This window comes from Chiloscyllium plagiosum, chromosome 14 (assembly GCF_004010195.1).
Source record: "Chiloscyllium plagiosum isolate BGI_BamShark_2017 chromosome 14, ASM401019v2, whole genome shotgun sequence".
Lineage (NCBI taxonomy): Eukaryota > Metazoa > Chordata > Chondrichthyes > Orectolobiformes > Hemiscylliidae > Chiloscyllium > Chiloscyllium plagiosum.
In genome coordinates this window covers 40,157,909-40,185,218 of record NC_057723.1, presented here as the reverse complement: position 1 = coordinate 40,185,218, position 27,310 = coordinate 40,157,909, and the positions used below count along the sequence as shown (strand labels likewise).

Here is a 27,310-nt window from a genome sequence, read left to right as displayed (position 1 = left end):
AATTTATCAGGATCATGACTGATGCCATCTGTACAAGATCACGCCAGTTCACGTTGTTTCCCCCCATGGTGAGGTTAGTTCTGCAGCCCAGGTAGTAGGATTCAGGAACATAGTTGGGTTGCCAATGGTGCAGGTGCCATTGGCTTCACACAAGGGGCCAGAGAGTCATGTCACAAAACTGCAGAATTCATCAACAGCAAGGGATTCCATTCCATTAACATCCAGGTGGTCTGTGATCACTGGTACGACTTCCGGGAGGTGTATGCCCACTACCCTGGTATTACATCTTACAGCTCTCTTTTGTACCTGGATTGCTTGAGGGTCCAGGTGCCTAGCAAGGCTGGTTACTGGACTACAAGGGCTACCCACTGTGACTATGGCTCATGGCAGCTTTGTGCAATCCTCTAACTGATATGGAACACAGATACAATGCTGCCCGTTATGACAGAGCAAAGGACAGGGCTGCCAAAGATTTGGTTTTGCTATTTGGTCCAGCCGGGGTGGGTTGCAGGAATCTTACTGTATAGTTCAGAGAGCGTGTGCTTCACCATCTATCATGATGGGTTTTGGACAATTCGAGCTGGAAATGAGGTAATGTGCTGAATGCTGAGAATTTGGCTGGTCAGCAGTCTCCCAAGGATATTTAGCAGGAGTAAACCCTCCTTGTATATAGCTGAGCTCAGCTGTATTGGTCACTAAAGGCCAGACAAGACCAGAATGACTCCTGGTTCCAGTAGATGACAGCTGGCTGAAGCAACTAACATTGACTATAAAATAGTCCGTGATCACCATGCCATCATTTAGTTTGCATTGTGGGGCAAACTTCAGACTCTATTCATTTTGTTTGTACTTGCTTTCATTGACTGTGAATAAAAGCTCATGTTTAGAATTGTCTAATTGCTTGCTTGCCTGTATGTGATGTTCCACTACCAGCCAATAACTAACTAAGGGTATACAGGAGGCACTGGGGACAGTGTACTGGTGACTCAGAAAAAATGTTTAAGCAGGACGTAGGCAAGGTCAGTAAACCTTAGAGCCTGGTGATTAAACAACTAGGTTGAGAAAATGGGTTGCATGAGAGAGGTCTTGGGAAAGAAGCTTTCAGTGAAAATTGATGAATATAGCACTTCACCAAAAAAAAAGTAAGGTTCAGCCCAACATCTCTTAAGTCATGAGATGGCAACAATGAGAACTCAGCATTAGAATATATGGTGAGAATCAGATTACCCAGGCCCACATAACTGATTTTAACTCACATTTTGTATTATACATTAGCAAAATTAAACGAGAATAATGATTCCTGGCTGCAAATTAAATTTATACCTGTAGTAAGCAAATGAGTAACGTATGATCCACCTTCACAAAAACTATATTCCGAATTCAAGCCAGCAGGTTATTTCAACTGAATCCAGAATCAAACCCAAGGGTTAATGTTTTAAAATAGAAATGTACCAATGTGCTCAGCATAGCTTTTTTAATGAGCTTGTTAAAGTGCAGTGAAGGATACCACTGATTAATACTTTTAAGGAAATTTACCAATATATTTGCTGAAGGACGTGTAGAGGAAAGTAATCACCTGCCACAGATTAATATTCAGAGAAACTTGAGACTTTGATACTGAAAATAAGAGGAATACTTTAGATGCTGTATAAACATGTTTGACAAAACAAACATGATGAGTTCAATGACCTTTACTTTTGCTTTGTTCATTTGTTTTTGCTCAACATGTTTGTGCATGCAACTAGTAATGATGAAGCAGAATATGAGTAATTAGGTTACTGTGTGGACTTTGTCGGGATATTCATCTTCAAAAAAAACTAATCAACTCCTATAAAGATCAAAAGAAAATTTTGTGCGTGAGATTTAGAGTTCATTCAGCAGCTGGAATGATTTTAAACTCCTACTTAACAATTTCATAGAGTAAAAATTCAAGTCAACTTTCTGCCAGTCTATTCAACTGACCTTTCATTTGAGATTAAATTTTGCAAAGGCATATCAAACGATTCAAGCAATGCATAATTATGTCTGCATAACATTTCATTTATTTTGTTATAAAGGGTATTTTTTTTTCATTCATCCAGGACTATATGTGATAAATCACATTTCTGCCTTTTTGTTGTGTTTGATATTGTATGGAAATTATTCTAGGATTCTTTGACTCACTAGCTTCATTCTTCCTCAGTCCCTCAGTGGGTCGCAGTGGCACTGGCAGGACTTACTTCACTGTTTTGTTGAAGAGATATCTGAACCAGGCAATACCAAGTATGATGCTAATGCTGAGTTACAGCAGAGATTTGAAATGCCCCAGAAAAATTTCCATAAGAATGAAAGACATGAAATTCAATTTCTCATAAACGCTCATACATATGTATTACTCTATAGCTAACACCACAATACCAATGAAAAAAAATCACTTACCCTACTGACATTGTGCTTTAAATTCAAATTGTTTGTTTTTCTTTTGATTTCCTTTCGCGAAACAATATTTTAACTCAAATTTAAATTGAAGCTTGTGGCTTCTAACAATTTCAAATAATCCAAGGTCATGTTCAGCATAGAATAAAAATATATATTCACACAAGACTATTACTGATACATCATATGAAGGCCTACACCTGTAGTTTATGGTGAACTTTGTATCTACCATCACATTTGTTGACTAAACTGAAATTTCTGGGATGAAGAAACAAAGATTATATTTTGGGATCCTGCAGATGTGACTGTGTAGGGCAAGGGGCAATATTTATTGTCAGATATATGTGGCGCTCTTGTGATGAGTGGCTGTTGAACCAAGAATAAACTTTCTTCTGAAGATGCATCACAGAGCAGACATGGTAGAGAATGATAGAGTGATCTACCTTAAAGGACTTCTGAAAAGCTGAAACCTTGGGGAGATAATGCAATATGGTTTTCATCACAAATACATAATTTGTGTTATTGGCTGGAGGTATAATTGAAAGTACAAGCTGATAATCAGATTTTAGAGTGGAAAAAGGAATTTTAGGAGTAATAAGCTTTTAATTGTACAAGAATAATGCACTCTAATAAATTCAAGAAGGACGATTTGGGGAGTTAAGGGATCTTTTAGTGGAGCAAATGATCAGGAAAGTGGAGGCAAAGGCAGTTCCCATAATGTCTTGATCCTGGACATAACCAAGTCCAAAAGATCTTGTAATGAACACGAGAGATAAGAACAGAGAATATCAAAGTAGGATGTCAGAAGAGGTGGTGGTAATTAAGGATTCTGGGATCACTCTTAGACTCAAGAATAATCTTGAACTTATATGATTCTCTTATAGAGATGTGGTACTCCTTGTGCTGTTGAATGGTTAATGAGAGTGAACAGATGGAGATGCTTTCAAGTCTGCAAACTTCACATTTGAGAACACAAAGGATGTTGGAATGGAAGATTTTAAAAAATTAAGCAACATTGGGTAGTTGTGATCAGAGGTGGAACTCAAGCACCTTTTTCAGAACTGAGCAGTGGCAGTAATATTATTGCAGATGGAAACTCAAAGGGTGCAGAGTAGGATTTACACGGGGTAGTGGTCCTGGAGCAGGGAGGGAAAGTATTTTCCCAAAGTGAATGACAAAAGTGATATAAGGCGAACCAAAGTATTGCGTGTAAAAAAGATAAAGTGGTGATCAGAAATTACCTTGTCACCAATTAAAATCTTTAAGGTGGTGAATCCTTGGATAGCATTGTCAAATGGGTAGTGAAGTGTGTGAATGGGGTACATTGAGTGAGAGGACAGGGGAGAATTAGGTGCAATTGGATTAAGATTGGGAATAAGAAGTTACTCCATGCTAAGGCTAAAAAAGGAAATCTTGGCAAGTAGAGTAGAAAGAGCAAGAATTACAAAAAGAATGCTGGAAGATTGGGAGACTTGATTGACAAAGAAGATATCAGTAACATATGGATTATATGGTATGGCATAGCATGGTGGAAGCCATTTCAGATTAGATAATTTTGGTAAAGGATAAGCAATCATTGTCTTGTAGCTGGATTGCTGCCAGCTCATGGGTATCAATAAACTCAGCCAGGATAACGGCACAGAGAGTGCACATTCTGGAAAGCCACGGAGAGCTGAATTTTGGTCACCCATGTAGTAGTCATAAAGGCACGGATTGAGAACAGGCATGGATTGTTAAAGAAATAAGCCACCGGTGAATGAGTTGGAAGAATATTCACTATGAATATGAGATCAGGAGCTAAGAATTCTACAAGAGACAAGAATGAGTAGCACTGTGGGTGCAGCAGGGGTAACACTTGGGTAGTACAGAGAGTTATATGCCAGGTAAAGACAGATATGAGCATAATATGACAGCATGATGAAAGAACACCAAGGGGTAGCAGTGAACAGGGCAAAAATGTATGTTATAAATTGAAAGGGTAAAAAGGTAGCAGTAAGGTTAGTGACCTCAGGTGCAGAACAGCAAGCAACATACAAAAGTAGGTTAAGGTTAGATTCTGTTATGATGCAGAAAGAGCTCATTTGGTCCAATGTATCTGCACCAGCTCTTCAAATGAGCATCATTACCTACTGCCAGTTTCCCCATACCCCTGCACATTATTTCTATCCAAATAATTATTCAATACTCTCCTGAATCTTTCAATTGGATTTCAATAGAGACTAACACATGGTTTCACAATTTCTATGCACAGAGACTTAGGACATGGTAATTTGGAATCCTGCAACAAGCCTATTCATTTGTCTGGATCTGATGGAAGTTCAGGGCTGGTGTTAAGAGTTAACCATTTTACTCAAGCAACATTATTTTTCATTCATGAAGTAAAATGATTCACTTTCATTAAACAAACATCGTACGAGGAAAATTGCTACAATACTTGATACAATACTGCAACTAGAATTAAACCCAGAAAGAAACTAAATGAACACTTAAACTAGAATTGTAAATACTGACTCATCTTAGTGATTTTTCCCAGTTAATATAATCTTCCATAACTTCTTCATGACTGTATCAAAATTCAATAATATTTCCAAGTTTTATCTATGTTGTGTTTCTTATAGACATTAGCCTACAACATGTTCCAACTAATCAATTTAACTCAGATTATAATCAGAACGACAAAGTTTTACATAAGTTAGTTCTTCTGTTAGTGCAGAAGTATCTTAGAAAAAATAAAATTGATTTGTTTGCAAAGTAATTTACACCTGCCATTATATTAATCTTAGAATGTTGTCTAACCACAAATAGCTTGTCTCCCTCTGCTTTGGATGAAAGCATCTCTCAAATTGGATGAATACACTTGCAAAATATTTCTACTTAATTTGCAGAATGAAGAAGAAAATTGCACAAATAATTAATGAGAAATAAATATACAGTAACCCATTCTCAAAATATTTTTGCATAGGAAGGTCACTGAAGAGAAATTGCATACAAATCTCAGAAATGGAAATATTCAGTTTGTTTATCTGCATGTTAGCTTTCTGATGTTTAAAGTTATAATTTTTCTTTCATTTCAATAAGTATAATTCTATTTCCATTACTGATCACATGTATAATATAGTCATTTGACTATTTTTGCATGACAAGTTGGTTTGAATCATTTTAAGATATCTATTAAAGCAGTATAATTTGCATGAAAATTATAATTTGCATGAAAAATTGGCAAACATTTTACCTTTTTTGTTTTCAAATGCTTTGGCACAAACATGCAGGTGATCTGGAATTCATGGCATGGAGAGATTTCACTTCTCAGTCATAGATGCTGGCTCTCTCTAACCTCAACTCAAAAGAAAATCTTTATCCAAACATTATTTGGAGAATCTAGTGTCTGACTCATATACCATGTCCCTCAAATGGTGTTATTATTTCAGTGAAGTCAGAGTGCTATCTTTTGGTATTGCTTTCTCTAACCTTTGCTGTCTTTCATGGTCAAGGCAAGGAATTAGGCATTATTACTACTAACTGATATGTATCCATGAGTATTTTACTTGACCAAATGGTTAGCCAAAGCAATTGCAAGTGCAATCTTGCATCAGATTTATTGGAGTTCAAGAGATTTAGATTTCTGGGCATACTATAGTAAAGTGTATTTAAATTGAATGTTATGAATATTCACAGTTACAACATTTTCAAAAGGGCAATAATTATTTATTATTATTTTTATTCAGGCAACTGTGATTCCTAATCTAGTGTTTGACTGAAATAGGAATTCTAAATGTCCAGTAAGTGGCATTATCCTCCGAATTTAGTTCCCTTATTCTACTCTGAAGATAATTGGGTTTAAGTTTTAGGGGGAACATATGGGATGGTGATACAGGAAAGACAGGTAATAGCATTATCAACAGAAAGCAGCAGCAGAAATAGCATGCTATGTTTCAGTAATAGCATGCTTCAGTTTAAGAAGAGAAGAAATGGACGTACTGTAGAAACTGGCCATTACGTAGTGTTGGCAGCGATCACCTGTAAATTCATTTGGACACCTGACAAGAAAAACAAAAACCATAGAGAAAGAAACAAGATAGAAAGGGTTTAACATTAGAACAGAGCATTCAAGGACACATATCCCAAAAACATTGATGAAACCACTGGATTGTTCAACAGCAGTAGAAATGTTTTCAAAATAACATTTTTTTCAAAATGTAGTGGTCTTTATATGCTGCTTCAATCAAAATCCCCAACTCCAGTGCTGTCACCAAGGATACCTAGAAGTACTGCAACACTTCCTTACAATAACATACTTAGATCAGGTTTATATGTTCTCAAGGGTTCAGTCTCCAAACATCTTTGTCCGAAGAATCCAGGTTGGCATCTAGGGGAGGAAAAGGGGACAAATCACAAAACAAATGTAGGCAAATGCTAGGTCGAAGTTACAAAATAACTTCATTCCCCAATGGGATCATTTGTGTTATAATGAGAAAGCAAAGAAGCTGCTGAAATAGTATGTTCCTTTTTCCACCGCTAGTTTGGTAGGTTCACTAACGGTTGGAACAGATTATTTCAGATTATTTTAATGAGAAATGAAAACATACAGAGTCAATAATTTTTATTCCAGTTCAATAAAATATGATGACTAATTTTGGATAAACACAAGTAAATATTTTGTGTTGTGGTACAAGTAATTTACCAAAACAACACTGATAAATCTGCACTATATATTTCTGAGAACTGCAGTAAAAAAGTAAGAACAAGCAAAATTATGGAATTTGAAGTAATTCAAGCTGCATAGACCAGTCACCTTGAAAGTGATACTGATATATGAAGCTATTATAATTGAATGAATGAAGTTACCATACATCATGTACTAGAAATATAAATAGCATTTAATAATGTTAAATGTTTAAATAAATACTTAAAATACATATATGATTTGAAGTAACACAACGTATGGTTTCATGAAATTGTACTAACACCTTTCATAATATAGTTTTGCAAATTAATTAGGCATTAGGTGCGGAATTTTTATAACGGGTACAAATTAGTAGTTGTATTAACAATCATTTGTAATAACCAGCTACATAAAACTGATTTTCAAAGGGAAGTCATTCAAATCATTGGTTATATATTTCGCAGGATTCTGAATTGAGTTTCATCGCATTGTGGAGAAATCTGTTTGGTGCATGGAAAGTTGTGATAAACAGCACTTCTTTGCTTTCCCCAAGTACTCTGGGTCAAAGTTCGGAGGGGTGTGATAATGTTATATTATCTGTAATCTCTCTCACTACATATTTCCACATTATTTTGTTTCCTACATCCTTTAATTTGCTGAAAATCTATTTAGAAAGATAATGGTGGCCCATATATTCCAGGCAATATATTTGTGGATGAACAGAGTGGATAAACTATGAACTAAATACAGATTTCCGAATCTTGTAATCTCAAAACATTATTTGTTCGTTATATTTTCCTTATAGACCTCTAGAAATGCTCATTTGCTCTTTATCTTCTTTTGCCTAATTTCAAGTAATTTGCTAACTTCTTTCTGTTTATTTTCCTTCCCAATTCAAATTTATCTAACCTGTATAATATATAACCTGTATAATTTCCTAATATATGAAAAGTCTGGTTCAAGTTATCCTTTAGTTAAAATAAGACATGATAAATATATTGGGAGAACTCATTCTATAGAGTGACAAAATAAAACCATCAGTTAATTTGAACAGGTTGAGGAAGTGACTGTTTCAATCTGGTTTAGTAACCTCAGTCTGTGAAAGTTTCCATCTAACAATTTAACATTTGCAGTATCAAATTTCTTGAGCTGAATCATATTACAAAGAACTTTTGCTCTTAGCTGTATTTTTGCCGGAATAAAAGGATTTTATATGGGACTAAATATAAAGTTCATGTTCAATAAAGGGAAATTATTATCAATTTTTCAGTGATTAAGTAGTTTATAGATACAATAATTCAGTGAGAATTTGAATAACCATTTGCATTGCCCTATGAAAAAATAGAAATGGTGGCTGTTGGCAGTTGAAATTGCAAAAGGCACTTAATATAGTGTCACAAATTAAGATGTTTAGCAAAATCTATACTAAGGAGTAAGGGACTAGTAATAGCATAGATACAAAATCGGTTAAGGGCTAGATAACACAGATGTTGTGAATGGCTGGGTTAGCACTGGGACCTCTTGTGAATTTGATTTGAATAATGAATTGAACTTCAATGTGCAATACAGAATTTCAAAAATTGCAAACGGCATAAAAATTGGAAATGCAGTAAACACTGAAGAAAATAATTTCTTCATTAATTAGGCAGGGGATGGTACAGCTGGACACATGGCAGGTGAAATTCAACTGGAACAATGCCACATTTTGATGGGAAGGGCGGGGAGACAATGGCACAGAAAGAGTTAGCTCTAGAAGTGTTTTGACATTTTTTTTGAAATTATCGGGGCAGGTTCAGAAAGCAGAGACCCAATGACTTGTAAATTGAGGCATAAAGTGTAAAAGTCAAGAGAAAATGCTAAATCTGCTTAAAACATGAGCTCTGCCTCAGGTGGAATACAGTGGGCAGCATGCTTGAGGAAGAACGTAAAGGTTTCAGATCATTTATAGAGGTGATTTAGGAGAATTGAAACAGGAATGATAGATTACAATTACATAGATAAATTAGAGAAGCTGAGATATGTTCTCCTTCAAGCAGAAAAGAAGTTATGAAGGGCTTAGATGAAGCAAATGAAGAGAAACTGTAGGTTTCTGTGGAGAGGGTTCTGGAGTGGAGCATATTAGTTGAAAGATTGCTGATTGAATCAAGGGCAAGCTGTTCAACAGTGCCACAGAGCTACAGACCTTTGCTAAGGCTGTAACTAGAGGGATATGGTGTGTTCAATGGCTGGCGGTTCTCAAAGATATTTTACAGGTGGCTCCTCATGTGATGGTCGGACCTCCAGTCATGATCAAAATGCCCAACAGCTGGATGTGGCTCATAATTATCTACTTAACCAGCTCACTTAATTGGTCACATAAGTGGGCAATATAGTCATCAATATTTCTGCCATTGACAAAATGGCATGGTGACAGAAAGCTATCAGTGATCCCATTCCCTTCCTGTGCTACTTTTTCATCCTTTGCACTTCCCAGCCCATCTGCAATGTGTCTGGAAAATTTGAACCATTGTTTCCAACAGCAGAATCAAAGATCAATGACCAATCAAGTGAGAGATGTCAGAAAATTGACAAAAGAACTGGCTGGCTTTAGGAAAAACATTTTAAAATAATGAGTGTTTAGGATTTATTAATGATGCCTGACACATTCAAAAGTAGCTTTCAAAGGGAAACTGGATAAATATTTGAAGGAGTAAGAAAGTTAAAAGGAGATGGTAAAAAGAAGCATGGAGTGGGAAACTTGAACTGTTCTTAGAAAGTGCTGCATTGACTCAATTGGCTAAACACCCTCATTCCGTGTTGTTCTGATTGTATATTACATCCTTCTATGCAATTATACTATTGTTGAGACAAGCTGTCAAGTATATTTCACCTCAAAACTATTTTTGTTAACGATGTTGCTGAGTAACATTCCTCAGAAAAATAATCTTTGAATTACCTATTAGACTGCTGCGCAATCATGGTTAACACATAAAATAATTTTATATGTAATTCAATGAGAACATGAATTTGATTGGCAAGCTAAAACAAGACTTATAAGATACCTCGGAAAGATAACATTTGTCCAACTGGGGCTTTGCACTGGTTATTGTACAAATCTAGAAGAAGCTTCTTTCCAAATCATGTTCCTTTTAGTTCTATTTTATTTTGTTTAACAATGTTTTCTTATTTTGAAAGATCACCTCTGAGCATGTAGGATAGATTTCTCCACAATTGCAGACACCTGGCAGAGGATCAGGTTTGTATACTATGCTATTGGAATTTATTACTTTCTGCACTGAAAATTATTTTTACATTTTAAGGAGAATAGCAGAGTCACAATTCTCAAGACACTCATTCTAACTTTGAAATCTTTGAAATTAAACGTTGTTAAATTCAATGAGTTATGATTTGTATAATAGTAGTTATTCACATTAATTGACACAAATCATGCAGTTCATTTGCTTGCCTTTCTTTTTCATTCACATATGCAGAAGATCAGAAAATAGTGTAACTATGAAGTATATAGTCATAGTTAATATTGGTGAAATAAAAACCATGATGGCCAAATTATCACACAGTGACTAAAACATGCATAGACTGATGAAATCAGAGATTCAAGAAGCCAACTGAAGCGGATCTTGCCTGCTCCTGCTACCAATTAATGCGGCATGTTACAGAAATATTAAATTCAAGAAAACTGCAGATGAAAAATGTGAAAACTAGAGGAAAGGACATTTAATCTTCAGAAAAATAAAAAACTTTGTGTGAGTTGACAGCATGTGAATTAAAGTATGAAATCTTTTCAAACCAAGGAACATTGAAGTTTATGGAAAGCCATCAATGCAGAATAATATTTTATGATAAATGCTCATCACAAACATTGCTGAGGTGACTGGACACAGTTTAGTATGCTATTTACTTTTTCTCCAAACTTTGCAAAAATGTTCATTTTGGTAATTCTATCAAGGACATTCTATGAGTTGAGATATTCATTCACCATTACTAAGGCCAAGTCCAAACGTTTTGAAGGTCTTTGTTTAGGTACATGGAACTACGGAGCATTTATTAATCCATTTTGTCACAGAATGTTGACATTCTGCCTTTGCCATTTTGACTTACCACATGGGAAATTCCAAGGATCAGCTATTCCATAATGGAAGGCATCAAGCAGGAGTACGGAGGTTCACCCCAGGAAGTTACAGAGTTTAATGGGCTGGTTCTTAACCTCACAAGATCTGGCATTGGCCAGTTAAAAAGCAGTAATAAATAGGTGGTACATCCTGAGTTCAGTTCTCTAGCCCACCTATCCAGATAATGAATGATATGTTCAAAGGAATCTATGGAAAAGTAGTTACAATGTGCGTGAAAAGTACATTTCTGTGGGATTTCTCCCAGTCACCTGGCATAACTTCAACAGAAAACTTGGAGAATTGCCATAAATTGCTGTTTATGCCTTTGTTGCAGGATTTCTGTTGACATTATGGCAGTATACCAATTGAATCCAGAGTTGTGATAGATATCTAATTAATAGGCTCTGAAGAAAAGATATACAGAATAAATATCAAAAAAATCAGAAGAAGAAATGTTATTCATTGTGGTTTGGCCACTGTTTTATAAAGATTATGTGGCAAATAGAGTGATTAAATGCACTGTTATGTAATATCATAAGATATATCCAATCAAACAAAAAAGACAGATTTGGTTTGTGGCTTGTGCAGGTATTTTGAAAGATTCAGGATTTTTTTATTTTAACCCAGAGACCCTAGTTAAAATTATTGATGTCAGGTGTTCACAGAATTAGTTTTTGAGTATGGCTCAATGATCTCAAGCATGATCTTGTCCTGACCTCCGATATCGCCACAGTTAAAAATAGCGCAAAATCATTAAATTACAAACTGCTTGTACCAAATCTCTAGTCATTGGTCAGACTGTTTAACAAATGGGCAAGATGATTGTGACATTTTACCCTGTCACAATTTATCATTGAGCATTTCTCATTAATTATACATCGATATTGATAAAATAGCTCAATGATCTGAATTCCAAACTAAACATGTCAACTTCAGCAATACACTGCCACTGTCAGTTAGGTTTTACGCTATCATAAATCAACAACTTCAAACTGGGAAGACACAAGTCAAGACAAGTAGTAAAATCTTCAGGAATTATTAGGGATTTAAGCGATGCTATGTTCCTATATTAATTTTCTATTGAAGCAAACTTTCAGGCCTTGACATAAGACATTGTTTCTGAGGAATTAGCTGTTTTCGGTTGAAATACAAGCCTTCAAAAATCTTGAGTAGACATAACTTTGAACTGCATTTGGTGACATAATATCAAAATCTACTTGCTTATTCAAACAGACTGTCTGGCCAATGACAGAAACATTGTAGAATTGTCTTGTAATTCAGTGCTCTGTTCCTACCTTCAACAATGGTATATTGAAAGACAGGACCTAAAAAAAAGTATATGAATCATACTATCAATGTAAATTTATCTCTGTGGAGCAATATTAATTTGTTGCTCATCTTTGCAAGATTTGGCTTAAATCTTACTCAATGGCGTTGTTTTCTTTAACCACATATGGACTTCCTAGAACTGCTCTTCAAATTGATTAATTAAATAGCCTCATTAATTTATTAAGATAGTTGTGATATTGGCTAGTGGAGTAAATCGAAGATGCTTCTTTATATCGGTAAACAGGAAGCGATGAAAGGTAAGTACCAGCACAGTTTGTTTTTTTATTGCTTGAACTTAAACTAATTTCCTTTTGAAATTAGTTAATGACATCAACTAAATTTTTTGAAGACCATTTTTCGTTTAACATGTGACATGTGTCCAGTCGCTATCAGAAGGTCACCGATGAGAAAGCAATGTACAGGGAGATGTCATGCTTGGTTTTGTGGTAGTCATACATTCTGTTTGTTTTGTTATTATTCCCCCAATCAGACCAGACACCTATTCTTTATAAACCAGTAATCAGAACAACAACCTTTGAAAAATGGTGTTAGTTACATGGCAAAAAGAACACAGGTTCCATCACCTCTTCAGTCAGCATTCAGTATTTATAAATAAGCTACACAAATTCAGAATACATAATGACATTTCTTCTATGAAAAACTGAAAATTTACTTTTTCAGTACTAGGATCATAGAACACTTCAGATTCTTATAATTTTAACAGTGAGTTGCTAAAAAAATGAGTTACCAGCAAGGAGACAAGGTTTTCCATTTTCATAAGATTTCAGGCAGATGGTTTTTATTTTCAAATATTAAACCAAGTCATAAGCAAGGTTCTATCTGTCATCAGTTTTAAAATGCTCAGTGCTTTTATGTAGTAAGTAACTGTAAGTGAATCAGAGGTTTCCGTAGAAATCTGTGTTAAAGTCAGAGTTAGGACCATTCAGCCATTTTGTTTTACCAGGAAGAAAACAATTTGTATAAGTTGAATGACTACAGCATACATGTATAGCACTGTGCATTTCTAAATTAAATAACTTAAAACAAAATTCATCACTAATTATAAAAAACAATGCAGCATACCTCCTTACATTAATATATAGAAAAAAATCTCACCTGCATTTATAGATTGACCAGGGTCCAACTAGTGGCAGGTGTTAGTCAGTGCATGGAGCTTCACAGACACTGACTGGCCAACTCCTGCCACCAGATGGAGCACTTATGTATGAGATTGGAACAGGATAGTAAGGAGGAGGGAATGGAATCAACAATGAAGGGAGCAACCTTGGGAGAGAGACATGGACAGATTGGGTAGGGAGAAAGCTGGGCCAGGTGCAAGTTGGGAGGCCAAGCTGTGGCACGGACAGGCCAGAAGACTGCAGGTTAGCTAATGTGGTGCCATTGTTTAAGAAGGGTGGTAAGGACAAGCCAGGGAACTATAGACCAGTGAGCCTAACCTCGGTGGTGGGCAAGTTGTTGGAGGGAATCCTGAGGATCAGGATGTACATGTATTTGGAAAGGTAAGGACTGATTCGGGATAGTCAACATGGTTTTGTGCATGGGACATCATGTCTCACAAACTTGATTGAGGTTTTTGAAGAAGTAAAAAAAGAGGACTGATGAGGGCAGAATGGTAGATGTGATCTATATGGACTTCAGTAAGGCATTTGACAAGGTTCCCCATGGGAAACTGATTAGCAAGGTTAGATCTCACGGAATACAGGGAGAACTAGCCATTTGGATACAGAACTGGCTCAAATGGTAAGGTCCTAGGGAGTGTCGATGAACAAAGAGACCTTGGAGTGTAGGTTCATAGCTCCTTGAAAGTGGAGTCACAGGTAGATAGGATAGTGAAGAAGGTGTTTGCTATGCTTTCTCTTATCAGTCAGAGTATTGAGTACAGGAGTTGGGAGGTCATGTTGCGACTGTACAGGACATTGGTTAGACCAGTGTTGGAATATTGCATACAATTCTGGTCTCCTTCCTATTGGAAAGGTGTTGTGAAACTTGAAGGGGTTCAGAAAAGATTTACAAGGATTTTGCCAGGGTTGGAGGATTTGAGCTATAGGGAGAGGCTGAACAGGCTGGGGCTGTTTTTCCTGCAGTGTCAAAGGCTGAGGGGTGACCTTTTAGAGGTTTACAAAATTATGAGGCGCATGGATAGGGTAAATAGACAAATTCTTTTCCCTGGGGTCGGGGAGTTCAGAACTAGAGGGCATAGATTTAGGGTGAGAGGGGAAAGATATAAAAGAGACCTAAGGGGCAACTTTTTCACACAGAATGTCGTACGTGTATGGAATGAGCTGCCAGAGGAAGTGGTGGAGGCTGGTACAATTGCAACATTTAAAAGGCATTTGGATGGGTAGATGAATAGGAAGGGTTTGGAGGGATATGGGCCAGGTGCTGGCAGGTGGGACTGGATTGGGTTGGGGTATCTGGTCGGCGTGAACGGGTTGGACCAAAGGGTCTATTTCCATGCTGTACATCTCTATGACTCTAAATAAAGGAAGAGGGGGAGAAGCAATGAAGGGAACAGGAAACTCAAGGAGGCAAGGCTGGGAGATGGGTGGAGAGGAGACACAACAATGTTAAACTGTAAAAGGCCAATGAAATTTGACAAAATAGGCCTTAAAAATAAAAGAATGTTAATATGAAACCATGTTAAGTGGGGTTACTTAAACAGAGGATTTACTGTATATTGATTGCTGTTAACAGTGGAAGATCCATATCTCACAGAAATAAGATTAAAAACAGAAAACAAAAAATTATCACAAGAGGCTGTGTACTATTCTCCTCATCATAGAAAGAGGCCATTCACCCCTTCAGTCTGCACTGACCCTCTGAATAGCATCCCATCCAGATCCAGTCCCATCCCAGTAGACCCACATTTCCCATGGTTCATCCGCCTAACCTGCACTTCCCTGGACACTATCACCAATTTGCCGTGGCCAATCCACCTAACCTGCACATCTTTGGGCTGTGTGTGAAAACTGGAGCACCTGGAGGAAACCCACATAGATACAAAGAGAATATGCAAACTCTACACAGTAAGCCACCCGAGGCTGGAATCAAAACTGGGTCCCCCTCACTGTGAGGCAGCAGTGCAAACTACTGAGCCACCATGTCGTCCATTAAAAGAAGAATATTATAGCTGAAATGCACAGAACTCTACAGCAGAGTATCAGTTTTTTCAACCAGATAGGCCTGAGTTTAAATCCTGTTCCTGATAATCATTCAAGGACAAGTTTTATCTACGGTCCACCAGATTATTAGATTGAAAGCTTTGAATGGTTAACAATTCTATTTTAGGGATAAAAAGATTAATAGTCCTCTCCCACAGAAACCATACCACCTTCTTTCACAAATCTGCAGTGTAAACCTATGAGATCAGGTGGTCTTTCTTCATGAGCTGAAGTCAAAAGGATGTTGCTGGCGATACTAACAAACCTGGTGTTGTGTGATTTTTAACTTGATACTAACAAAGATACTGAGAAGGGGTTGGGCGGCTGATAAGAGAGAGGGAAATTATGGCAAAACACATGTAAATTTAAAACATAGAATGATTAAAAGGTGCTGATTGATATTTGATCAGTTTATAATGTCTTGCAGAATTGTGGAAACATCCTTATTAACAAGGCTATCATGAGGTTATATTGAATTACAATACATTCTCCAACTGAATGATAAATCCAAATCTCCTAAATGTCTCTAATGCTGGTATTCATTTTAATAGCAACTCCTGTGACTGTAAAGCAGATGGCCTTTTTTGTGTATGGCTATGGACACAAGCAATGCACTGTAGATCAATTTCTGTGATGTCGATGGACCCTATGTCAAAAAGGCAATACCAGTTATAAAATACTGCTGCAAAATGGGTCAAAGAGTTTAAAAAAAAGCTAATGCATTGTCAGTTTGTGATTTTCTGAAAGTACTACAATTAATTGATTATCAACTATGTAAACAGAGAAACATACTTTTAACCAATCTACTTGCCACAATCATAAGTGCTTGAATTTGAAATTCTTAAGTGCCTTCTTCGGACAAAGTTACTGAAAAATAGTATCTATCTTTAAATTTGAATCTAAATAACTAGATGAAAATATTTGCTGCAAAGACATGGAAACATTCCATTTCGTCTTTATTGCAAAATCATGAGAAGATTGCTTGGTACCAAAACTATAAATCGATATGAACTACTTGATTAGTCTGAGGGTCATACCCCTTGTTTTACAAATGGATGTATTGTTGCACACGTCGTGTATTGCTCTGGACATATCTGATCATATTTTTTAGGAGAGTTCTGTTTCACTACTGTGTATCTAAGAATTAGTCCTTATTAGTTTTCATGATTATCTTCTAAAGGAACATCATTAACAATTCGACAAGATTGGTAGCTAGTTTCCATCAACATGAAGGATCTAATAGATAGGATTACGAGGCTAATCAATCACCAGATTGAAGGTGATGCAAATAACATTTATGATGTTCTTTTCAAAGTTATAAATAAGGGAAAATGATTACTATTGGAACTAATTAATATGCACAATTCCCTTTGAAGTGTAAGTTCTATAATAAGAGACAGAGTTCTGAAGTCACATGTGTATTTTCTTCTATACATAAGTCATAGAGAGAAAATTAGAATATAGCATTGGAAAATTGTTAAATAATTGTAGCTTTGTGAACAATTTTCATCATAATTCTGTTGTGTCATTGCTTGTATGTTTGTAATTGTAATATGGGATGCTGCTTTCCTGTGTAATTTTCCATGTGAAGTGTGAGAGACAGAGAAAGAAGTAAGGGGTGGCATTTCATTAGCGCCTTCAAGAAATTGGTGAGAGTCCAGCATTGATATAAATAGAATTGTTTTCAGTCTAAGCAGCTAAGGTTTCATGATATCATCATTTACAAGAGTCACTTATTGACTGTGTTTAGGAAATATACATTTTCCAGAGACTTAAAAGATTTCTTGTCTCATTGTCTTTTTCTCATTGTCTTTCCTTCCTTAAAATTTGATTTTCGAATATAGCATTGCAAACTGGCATCTATTAATTAACATTAAGGCTGACATCATCAGAAACAGATCTATAGATATAAGAAACATGTCAACCATTCAAAGGATTACATAAAGCCATTGTCTGGTGAATGTGGACCAGGCAAAAAAGGTTTCCTATTATGCAGAGGGAATACGGAATTCAAAACACTGTGGTTAAATAAAAAATCTGAAAGCAAGAGAATTATGCAAATATAAATTCAATAGCTGTAGGGAAAGATTAAAGAAGCTAAATAGTCAAGTTAACGTAAGACCCCACATCTATCCCAAACTGCTGCAACCTGCTATTTTGCTGTAACCATGAATCAAATCTCTGGGACCTGCATATATTATTTCTCAACATTTTTGTCATTACTGCTTCCTGTTGTCACTCCATTATAGGTTCTATTTTTTAAATATCTCCTGTCCTCCATTTAATCACATATCCATTTTCCCAGGCTTTGTTTTCTTATAAGCTGCTGAACCTGTTACACTTCCTATTCTAAGAAATGGTTAGTGACCCAAAACATAAGATTAGATTTTACCAGCTAAAAGATTTGCTGGTAGGATTCCGGAAAGAGTGTCATGTCCGCTACCTACTTACTTGTTCCACAACAATTTCACCTGCCGCTTGGGAGGCATTGATGAGTCAGTCCATGTATAGAATGATCGAAGTCCCTTAAGTGACCAATTAATGACCACTTAAAAGCCTTATCATGCCACAGTTGAAATTTAACTAGCAGTACAAGAAGTTCATGTCAAATCAACAGCTTTCACTGTATGGGTTGATGGTAGGCTACCCAAAGGTGCCGCCTTTTTCACCACATGTTGCTTTTCCCTCCAGGCAGTCTACACAATCTCCCACGCAACCCTCTAAGTTGCTCTGATACTGCCCTCCCACCTAACTTTCATTCCAAGAGTTTTGTAGTCCCAGCCCTGGTCACTGCATTTGGTAGTATTACAAGAAACAGAGTGCTGCCAACCATTAGACTGAAGGGGTATCTCTCGCCCAGATTTGGGCAAATGTCTTGTCTTAAAACAAATAATGGTTCTCTGGAGTTAGATCACATTAGAAGGTGATGCTGGAGTGGGTCCAGGCTCATCCCTGATTCTTCTCTGGGGACTGGACCACAGTGTCCCATTAAATCCAATCTATCATGCTCTAATTTCCTCTCTTTTTTTCTGATTTGCTCAGTGTCTGTAGCATTTTCTGCTTTCATTTAGATTTTAAGATCTGAAGTATTTTGCTTTTTAGTGCACGTTTCAAATCTTGTTTAATTGATGAACCATACTTCAGTACTTTGCACCTACATTATTTAATACTATGCTAGTAGATCATTTATTTCCTCCCTTATCATCTTAATCAACACAGCGCGATCTTCTCCTGACATCTAAACACTCTCACTCACATACACAAGCCAAAAGTTTAAACAAAAGTGAGAGTGTAATGTGAACAGGAAAACAATTCTTGTCCAATTAACCAAGTTATAGAATCATCAAATTACAACTCCCATTATCATCTTCATGAATTAATAAAATTAGTAATATTAAAGGTTATTTGAAACATTTCTTTTCCACAAGGCTGAAATAATGAGAAGATACTTGCAGAATAAAAACATTGATTGAAACATACGAAAATTCACAATAAATAAAACCAGTTAGGAAACTTAGAGTAGCTGATCCAAACAAGATTTTGAAAACCAGCCACTGATACAAAAACAGCTACAAGAAGCCCCAAAATTTAGTTAATTCATTTTATAAGCTGAAAATTTACACCCGTAGGATGAGAGAGGTATGATCTTTCATGCTTGTGTAAATCTCAGAATCACACAGTAGCAATGATTTGGATTGGCAAAATGCACAATGGGGAATTAAGCTCAGAACTAAAAATATTAAATTGATGCAAGGTAAATTGTATTGGTGAGGGAACTGTTATAGCATATAAATGAATTAACATTTTTGAGGAATATTTCACAAACAATATAGATGTTACCTGAAATCATTTCAGATAAGAAATGCTTCTAGTTTGCACAGAATGATTTGTTAACAAAACCTTTGAACAGTGTTATATTTCAAAGTGAAAGATTTAACAATAAATAAGAAACAGCTGCCTTTTTTTCTTGTAAAATGATAAATAAGTATGCAGCAGGAATGTATCTATTCAACATGACAGCTTAGGCTTCAAATCCCTACAGGCATCAATTGTATTATCTGATTTGTTGTCTCTTGCTATCTCCCTCGTGAATAAACTCCACAAAGAGTGGGTATGAAGGGTAACTAATTGCTAGTTTCAATTTGTATCCTATTTCTTGAATATTTCTTCCAACACTTAGCCAAAATCAGAAATCACAAATGCCATACTGCATATGGTTAAGATCCATATACCCTCTGCATAATACAAGCGCATCTATTTAGATGTTACATAATGAGTACTGAAGGTGCCTTTTCTGTAAATGTTTTTAGTTTTATATCAGAATAAACACCACCTACACTTGGACCATTTTCAGATAAGTATTCATTTAGTAGTCAGACAAAATGAAAGAATCTTATCTCAAGCTGTATTTTTAGCCGGCCAGTTACATAACAGAATACAATTTTGAATCTTGTCCATGAGACCCATTTCCTATTCATTCAACTGCTTCTGTCCTGGCTCTCATGTTAACGGATATTGGTACCAATACCTCCTCCTTAGTTAGTCCCTTTTTCTCTCTCTGAATTCATCAATCATCTGGCCTCTTCTAAAAAAGTCAACCCTGGCTCCTCTTCCTTGTAAGCTACTGGACCAACTCCAACCTGACCTACCACTCCAAGGTCCTTGAACATGTTGTCACCATCCAAGTTATTGCTCATCTCTTCCAGAACTCCATGTTTGGGTTCCTCAAATCAATTTTTTAGTTCTGCCATAACACCAAAATGATAGAAATGAATTGTATTTTTATTCATTCCCAGGCTGGGAATGTCTCAGACTAGGCTTCCAGCATTTACTGCCTATGCTGAATGGGCCTGGGTGGTGGTGAGCTGCTTTCTTGAACAGTTATAATATAGGAGCACCCACTGTGCTGCGAGGGAGAAATTCCATGGTTTTAATCCTATGGTAGTGAAGGAATAGCCTCCCAATATAGTTCCAAGTCAGGGTGGCGTAGGTTTTGAGAGGCACTTGCAGGGTTGTATTTTCATGAAACTGCTGCCTTAACCTTTGAGGTAGTCGAAATCATGGGCTTGGAAGATTCAGTCTGAGGAGCCGTGGGTGGGTTATTGCTGTGGGTCTTATGGATGACCTTGCACAGCAGTAGTGGAGAAAGTGAATGTTAAAAGGATAGTTAGATTGGGTGCCAGTCAAGTGGACTGCGTTGGTCTAGATGTTGCCCAACCTCTTCAGTTGCAGTTTCACTCATTCAGATAAGTGAAGAGTAGTCCATCACATCATGAATGGTCAAGATTAGAGTGGTGCTGGAAAAGCACAGCAGGTCAGGCAGCATCCGAGGAGCAGGAAAATCGACGTTTCGGGCAAAAGCCCTCATCAGTTCATCATGAATTTTGCTTTTAAGGTGATGGAGCTTTTGGGCATTGTGAAGTTAGGAGGTGATTTACTTATCATAAAATTTCCATGTTCTGACCTGCTCTTGTAGTCAAATTATTTATATGACTAGGTAGTAGCAACCCTCCAAAATGTTGAAAGAAGGGAAATGTGATAAAGGTAAACAACTCCTGCTTGCTATCTTTGACATGTCTGCAGCCTTGGTCTCTGTTGACCATACCATCCTCCTTTCTGTAGCCATCCAGATCACCACCTCTCTCCACTCCTCAGATGTTACTACATCCTCAGACTGCTTGTCTGACATCCAGTACTGGATGACCAGAAATATCTCCCAACTATATTAGACACAAGCCATTGTCTTTGGTTCCAATTACATATTTTGTTAACTAGTGAATGATTGCATTTCTCTCCCTGGCAACAATCTGAGGCTTAGATGCCACATTTACTGCCAAAATAAGCTCCTTCCATAGATATGCACCATCACCAAGGAAGTCTGTTTCTACCTTGTAACATTGTCCAATTCTAGCTCTACCACAGATTGCTGCTGCCCAATGCCTTTGCTCATGCTCCTTGCCATCCATGCCTTTGTTATTCCCAGACCCAATAATTCCAATTGACTGTTGGCTCTACTTCCCACATTCCATCCTCAATAAAAATGTGAGGTCATCCAACTATGCCACTCTTCCTAACTCACACCACCTCTGTGCTTGTTGATTTACATTGGCCCTTGTTTTAATAATATTTTAAAATTCTCACCCCATTTTGAAATCTCTTCATTGCCTTGTTCATTCCTACCTCTCGAATCCATATCAATCTGAATTTATTTTTATTCATTCATGGGGTTTATTGCCTATCCCCAAGTGCTTAGAGGGCAGCTAAGGATAAACCACATTGGTTGTGGGTCTGGAGTCACATGTAGGGCAGACCAAGTAAGGATGGCAGCTTCCTTCCCTAAAGGATATTAATGAACCAGATGAGTTTTTCCTGACAATTGACAATGGATTCATAGTCATTAGACTCAATTCTACATTTTAAAAATTGAATTCAAATTCATCTGCTATGATGGGATTTAAACCTGGGCCTCCAGAACATTAACTGAATCTCCAGATTAACAGTCCAGCAATAATACCACTAGACCTTCACCTTCCCCTTAATTATTTGCACTCCTCGAATTCTTTCCACTTGAGCATCCCAGATTATAATTGTCAAAATCCTACCCTCTTTGGCTCTTTAACTTGTTTTCTTCCTTTAAGGTGTCTGTTAAAGCCTTCTACACTTTCCAAGTTTTTTTAGGCATCTGGCTGAATACCCAGAACAGTAAGACATAATAACAGAAGTAGTCTGCTCCACCATTCAATGAGATTATAGCTAATCTGATAGTCCTCATCTGGTTTATGGCCATAATACTTATGTGAAGCATATTAGGACATTTTACTATGTTCAAGGTGCTTTATAAACATTTTTTGTCATTATTGAATAGTTGATTGATTTAGCAATACAATGTAATGATAACTTCAGTAATCTTTCCACATTTACATTTCTGGGCCCCCTGTGGAGCAGTGCTGTGATTGTACAGTCCGACTAGTATAATCAGTCCCTTGTCAATCATCAAACCAACCTTCAGTACTCAAAAGACAAAACATTTTTAATATTATAAAATTAAACATGTTTAATCACTAGAAAAGTACTGAGTAAACACCTGAGAAAAATGCACTCACTTACTTGCAAGAAAGTTTATTAATACCATCAATATAATAACACACACCGCCATTGACACAGTAGGATTTCTCCGATTCATTGCACCTTCTTGCATGTCCAGATTCAGGTGAGAGTGTAGTTGTAGCAGCTGCAAATGAAAACAGAGCACAAGTTCAGAATTTCCTACATCAAAGAATTACATCAGTCCATTCATTCCATGTAGTCTCATGTTGATTGCTTGAAACAGTTAACTACTCACTTTGACTTCATAGCCATTCTACAACGCCTTACGTTTGTTCTTAAATATTTATCAACTTAATTTCTTACACCAACGTATCAAGTAGGAAATCCAATTACCTAATAATCCTCATGTCAAAACTAATTCTCCTAAACCTTCTTCTTGATGCTGTTCAGTTATTGTCTCATCAATATTAATAAAATAAAACTTGAGTCAAAGTTTCTCATGAAGTTGGAAATATTTATCAAATATCCTCTTTATTTGTTTTCTATTAGCAAGAGTCATAATTTCCTTAATCTCTCCTCACAACTAAAGCCTCTTATCCCTGGTATCATCCTAAGCAAAAAGGTAAAAACAATGACTGCAGATGCTGATGAAGGACTTTTGCCTGAAACGTCGATTTTACTGCTCCTTGGATGCTGCCTGAATTGCTGGGCTCTTCCAGCACCACTAATCCAGAATCATCCTAAGCTACCTACCCACACTCTTATATTAAAACAAAGAACTGTGGATGCTGTTTGATATGGAACAAGTGTTGGAGAAACTCGGCAGGTCTGGCAGCATCTGTTGAGAGAAAAACAAACAGAGTTCATGTTTCTAGTCCAGTGACCCTTCATCAGAACTATTCACAAAGTTCTGATGTTCTGAGTTCATATAAAAGAACCCCCTGAATTCTAAACTTGTGCTGTGTTTTCATTCACAGCTCCTCCCCTCCTAAACCCTTAGTAGCATTCTCTAGAAGATGAGACAGTTCTCTGATGTAGACTACTCGAAAGGTTTACAGCCTGAGTAAAATAATTTTTCCTGATCTCTGACCTTTGTGGTATTCTCTATCTTTAAACTGGACCTCATGGTTTTAGGCTCCACAGTAAGGGGAAACATCTTACTTGCACTACTCTGCCTATCAGTTTAAATATTTTGTAAGTTTCAATGTGGTTACCTCTCTTTCTTCGAAACTCGACAGAATGCAGGCCCACTTTGCCTAATCTCGCTTCATTGGTCAGTCCTGCCATCCTGGGAACATATCATGTGACTCTGTGTTACACTACCTTTATGGCAATATCTTTCTTGAGATAAGGACACCAGAACAGCACACAATATTCCAGATGTTGGCTAACCAAGCTCCTATACAATTGGAGAAAGTGAGGTCTGCAGATGCTGGAGATCAGAGCTGGAAATGTGCTGCGCTTTTCCAGCAACACATTTCCAGCTCCTATACAATTGGAGCATGACGTCACTACCTCAACACTCAAATCCTCTTGTAATAGAGGTCATTATTCCATTCGCCTTCGTAATACTTTAATAGCTAATGATTTAAAATTAAAATTATAATACTTGTATTCACAGATGATCTGTCCTTTCATTTGCATTTCTGAGCTGTGAGCAACATTGAGAAGATGCCATTTTATTTCAAAGTTAGTTATTTACTTCACTGAGTAGCAATATTGTAAATGATGGGCGAAGCATAATTTGTTTCCTTAAGTCAGTACATTAATTAGTCCTGAAAAATATGTTGCTGGAAAAGCGCAGCAGGTCAGGCAGCATCCAAGGAGCAGGAGAATCGACGTTTCGGGCACAAGCCCTTCTTCATTAATTAGTACATTTATTTTAAAGTCTGGATGGTACTGCTGATCTGGAAATGATACCCTAAAATTGACATGACAAATATATGAGTTATTTTGCAAAGTTCTCCTTTTAAAAGTTCCTTCAAGAACATGTGGAGGTCACTTAAATTACAGATTTCTGCTTCAAGAATACATGTGAACTGTCCTTGGACAGATTTTCAACATGCTGCACTTTGTAACTCTGGTATTGTGGATTGGCCACCCATTAGAACGTTGGCCCAATTTTCCTTCCCATCTACGGATAGTTCAATTTCTATCACCAATTTGTAATATCTGTTTTATGCTCTAATAGGAGGCTGAAAATATCTAATTAAATATTAAAATTAAACATTTTGGAGTAAAATCATGAATATGCAATTGCATATCATTTAAATATTTTATTAACAATTATTTGCATGAAGATAAAATTAAAGTGTATGAAAGAAATATATTGAAAACATGCCCAATGTCCAAAGATACATAATGAGTAACTGATGATGGTTCAGTCACTATTGTGAATCCTTTAACAAAATTATTTGTTTGAAGAATGCCATTTCAAAGGAATATTAAGCATTTCAAATAACAGCAAAATACTGTGAATGGTAGGGATTTAAAATAAAAACAGAACATGCAGGAAAAACTCAACAGGTCTGACAGCATATGTGTCAGAAATAGAGTAAATGAACAGAATCTTATAGCAGTCTAGATTAGAGTGGTGCTGGAAAAGCACAGCAGGTCAGGCAGCATCGGAGGAGCAGGAAAATCTTATAGCAGCCTGACCAATATGAGCCATGGCGCAACTTATAGTCGAATTGGATGAGCAGTTCACTGAGGCCCATCTCAATGTTGAGAGCATCTCACTCCATCTTTTAGATTTTTCTAATCAACCTGTTGAGGCATGTCAATATGCATGTCTGAGACAGATGTGACTTCAACCGTGCCCGTTTGCTCCACCTTTTATGTTTTGTCTAATGGTGTGGCGAGTTTCTCATAGGCAGTAGTGAGTTGCCAATTAAGGAGACATTACAGATTATTAACTGCTTTGTTGATGAAGTGAAATAAATTACTATACTATTCTATTTAACTTGCCTCAATAATATGGAGTTCCCTATCCTACAAAAGAGACCAAATAAGCTAGATGTCGAGAAATACTGACACAGAAATCAGAGCAGACCAGTTGGATTCAGCTCACGACTCAAAGAACCACTATTTTACTTATGACTAGCCAGCATGTCAGGGCATAATCCATGGCTACCATGTTGCATTTGTCCTTGTGACCATCACGGCATTCTCTAATCCACTGGCAGACCACATAGGAACCACTGATCCACATTGCAGAGCATGGCAGCAACTTGCATTGAAAGGGTGCAACAAGGACATGCATTGACAGGCATTCAATTCAAGGGTTGGACCCAATTCCATCTCAGGGCTGCTTGCTTGCTCTTGGATACCTTTGCTGCCTGTAAAGAAATGTTCACGTTTGCATTTGGTTGATTTCTTGTTTATGTGTGATATTAAAGTGAGAGAATAGGGTTGCATGTGTGAAGTAGTGCCAAGTATGTTGGCTATGTGCCATGACTAGCATGGCTGTAAAGCCATTACATTGCCAGTGAGGTGCAATGCTAGGTTGTCAATGCTTGTCTAGGTGCACAGTGGCCTTTCACAGATGCTGTGGGTGCAAGGGATGCTGGCAGTTATCCGCTGAACACAGTTGTTTTGAGAATGGTGCGAGGAAAAATGGGGATGGAATTAGACCTGATGGGCAGCATAGTGGTTCAGTGGGGCCCAGGTTCGATTCCAGCCTTAGACGAATATCTGTGTGGTGTTTGCTCCCTGTGTCTGCGTGGGTTTCCTATGTATGCTCTGTTTTTATCCCACAGTCCAAAGATGTGCAGGTTAGGTGGATTGGCCATGCTAAATTGTCCATAGTGTGCAGGAATGTGCACGTTAGGTAGATTAATCTTGGAAAATGCAGGGTCACAGGTAAAGGGTAGGGGTTTGGTCTGGGTGGAATGCTTGTCAGAGGGTCAGTGTGGACTCAGTGGGCTGAATGGCCTGCTCCTACACAGTGCGGATTATATGAGGGATGACTTTCAGGCGGAATAATAGTTAATGATATTCTCCTCTAGGCTCCACAGAATTATATGGGCTGCTACCAGATGAGGCTTCCTCACCATCTCTGCAATCTTAATTCAACCGTCAGTATCATTAGAGGCAACATGTTGCAAGGGGTGATTATTTGCTGCCTAAAGTCTGCCACATGAATGTTAATTAGACTCATTCCTCAACATAGATTGGTCTTCATGCTAAAACTATTATCTGTCCTTCTAGTTTTTCCATTGTTTGAATGTCTGATAGTTAATCTCTGCATCAATAAGTGTGGGACATAAATGAGCCACTATCAAGAATTCTTTTGTATTCTTTCTACAAATGTTGTTTACTAAACTTTCAGTTAATTGATCCAATAAGTGCTGCTTGATCAAGCCAGCTAGAGTCAAGATACTTTCATTCAAGACCAAGTTTCAATAAAAGCTATCAGTGCCATTGTTTTTGTTCATAGAATATGGTTTTGCTGTTATCTTCTTAATTAACATTGATATTCCTTGAATTATGAAAAAGCAACAGTAACACCCAAGAAAAATAAGAATGTCACATCATGTAACTGAAAGAGCAAATTATTTTGTCAC

At 37.0% G+C, this 27,310-nt stretch overlaps 1 protein-coding gene across 2 annotated transcripts in view; it reads right to left on the bottom strand.

Moving 5' to 3' along the window:
- LOC122556662 (pro-neuregulin-2, membrane-bound isoform-like) overlaps positions 1–27,310 on the bottom strand; it is a 693,482-nt gene that overhangs the window by 31,568 nt on the left and 634,604 nt on the right. Inside the window, exons 4-6 of one of the 2 annotated variants that reach the window (XM_043703656.1) lie at positions 22,806–22,929; positions 6,701–6,781; positions 6,394–6,452 (exon numbers count right to left, since the gene is read on the bottom strand). In XM_043703656.1, the coding sequence (XP_043559591.1) occupies positions 6,394–6,452; positions 6,701–6,781; positions 22,806–22,929 (264 nt within the window). The remainder of the gene's footprint in view (positions 1–6,393; positions 6,453–6,700; positions 6,782–22,805; positions 22,930–27,310) is intronic. The other variant, XM_043703657.1, reaches the window with a different exon arrangement.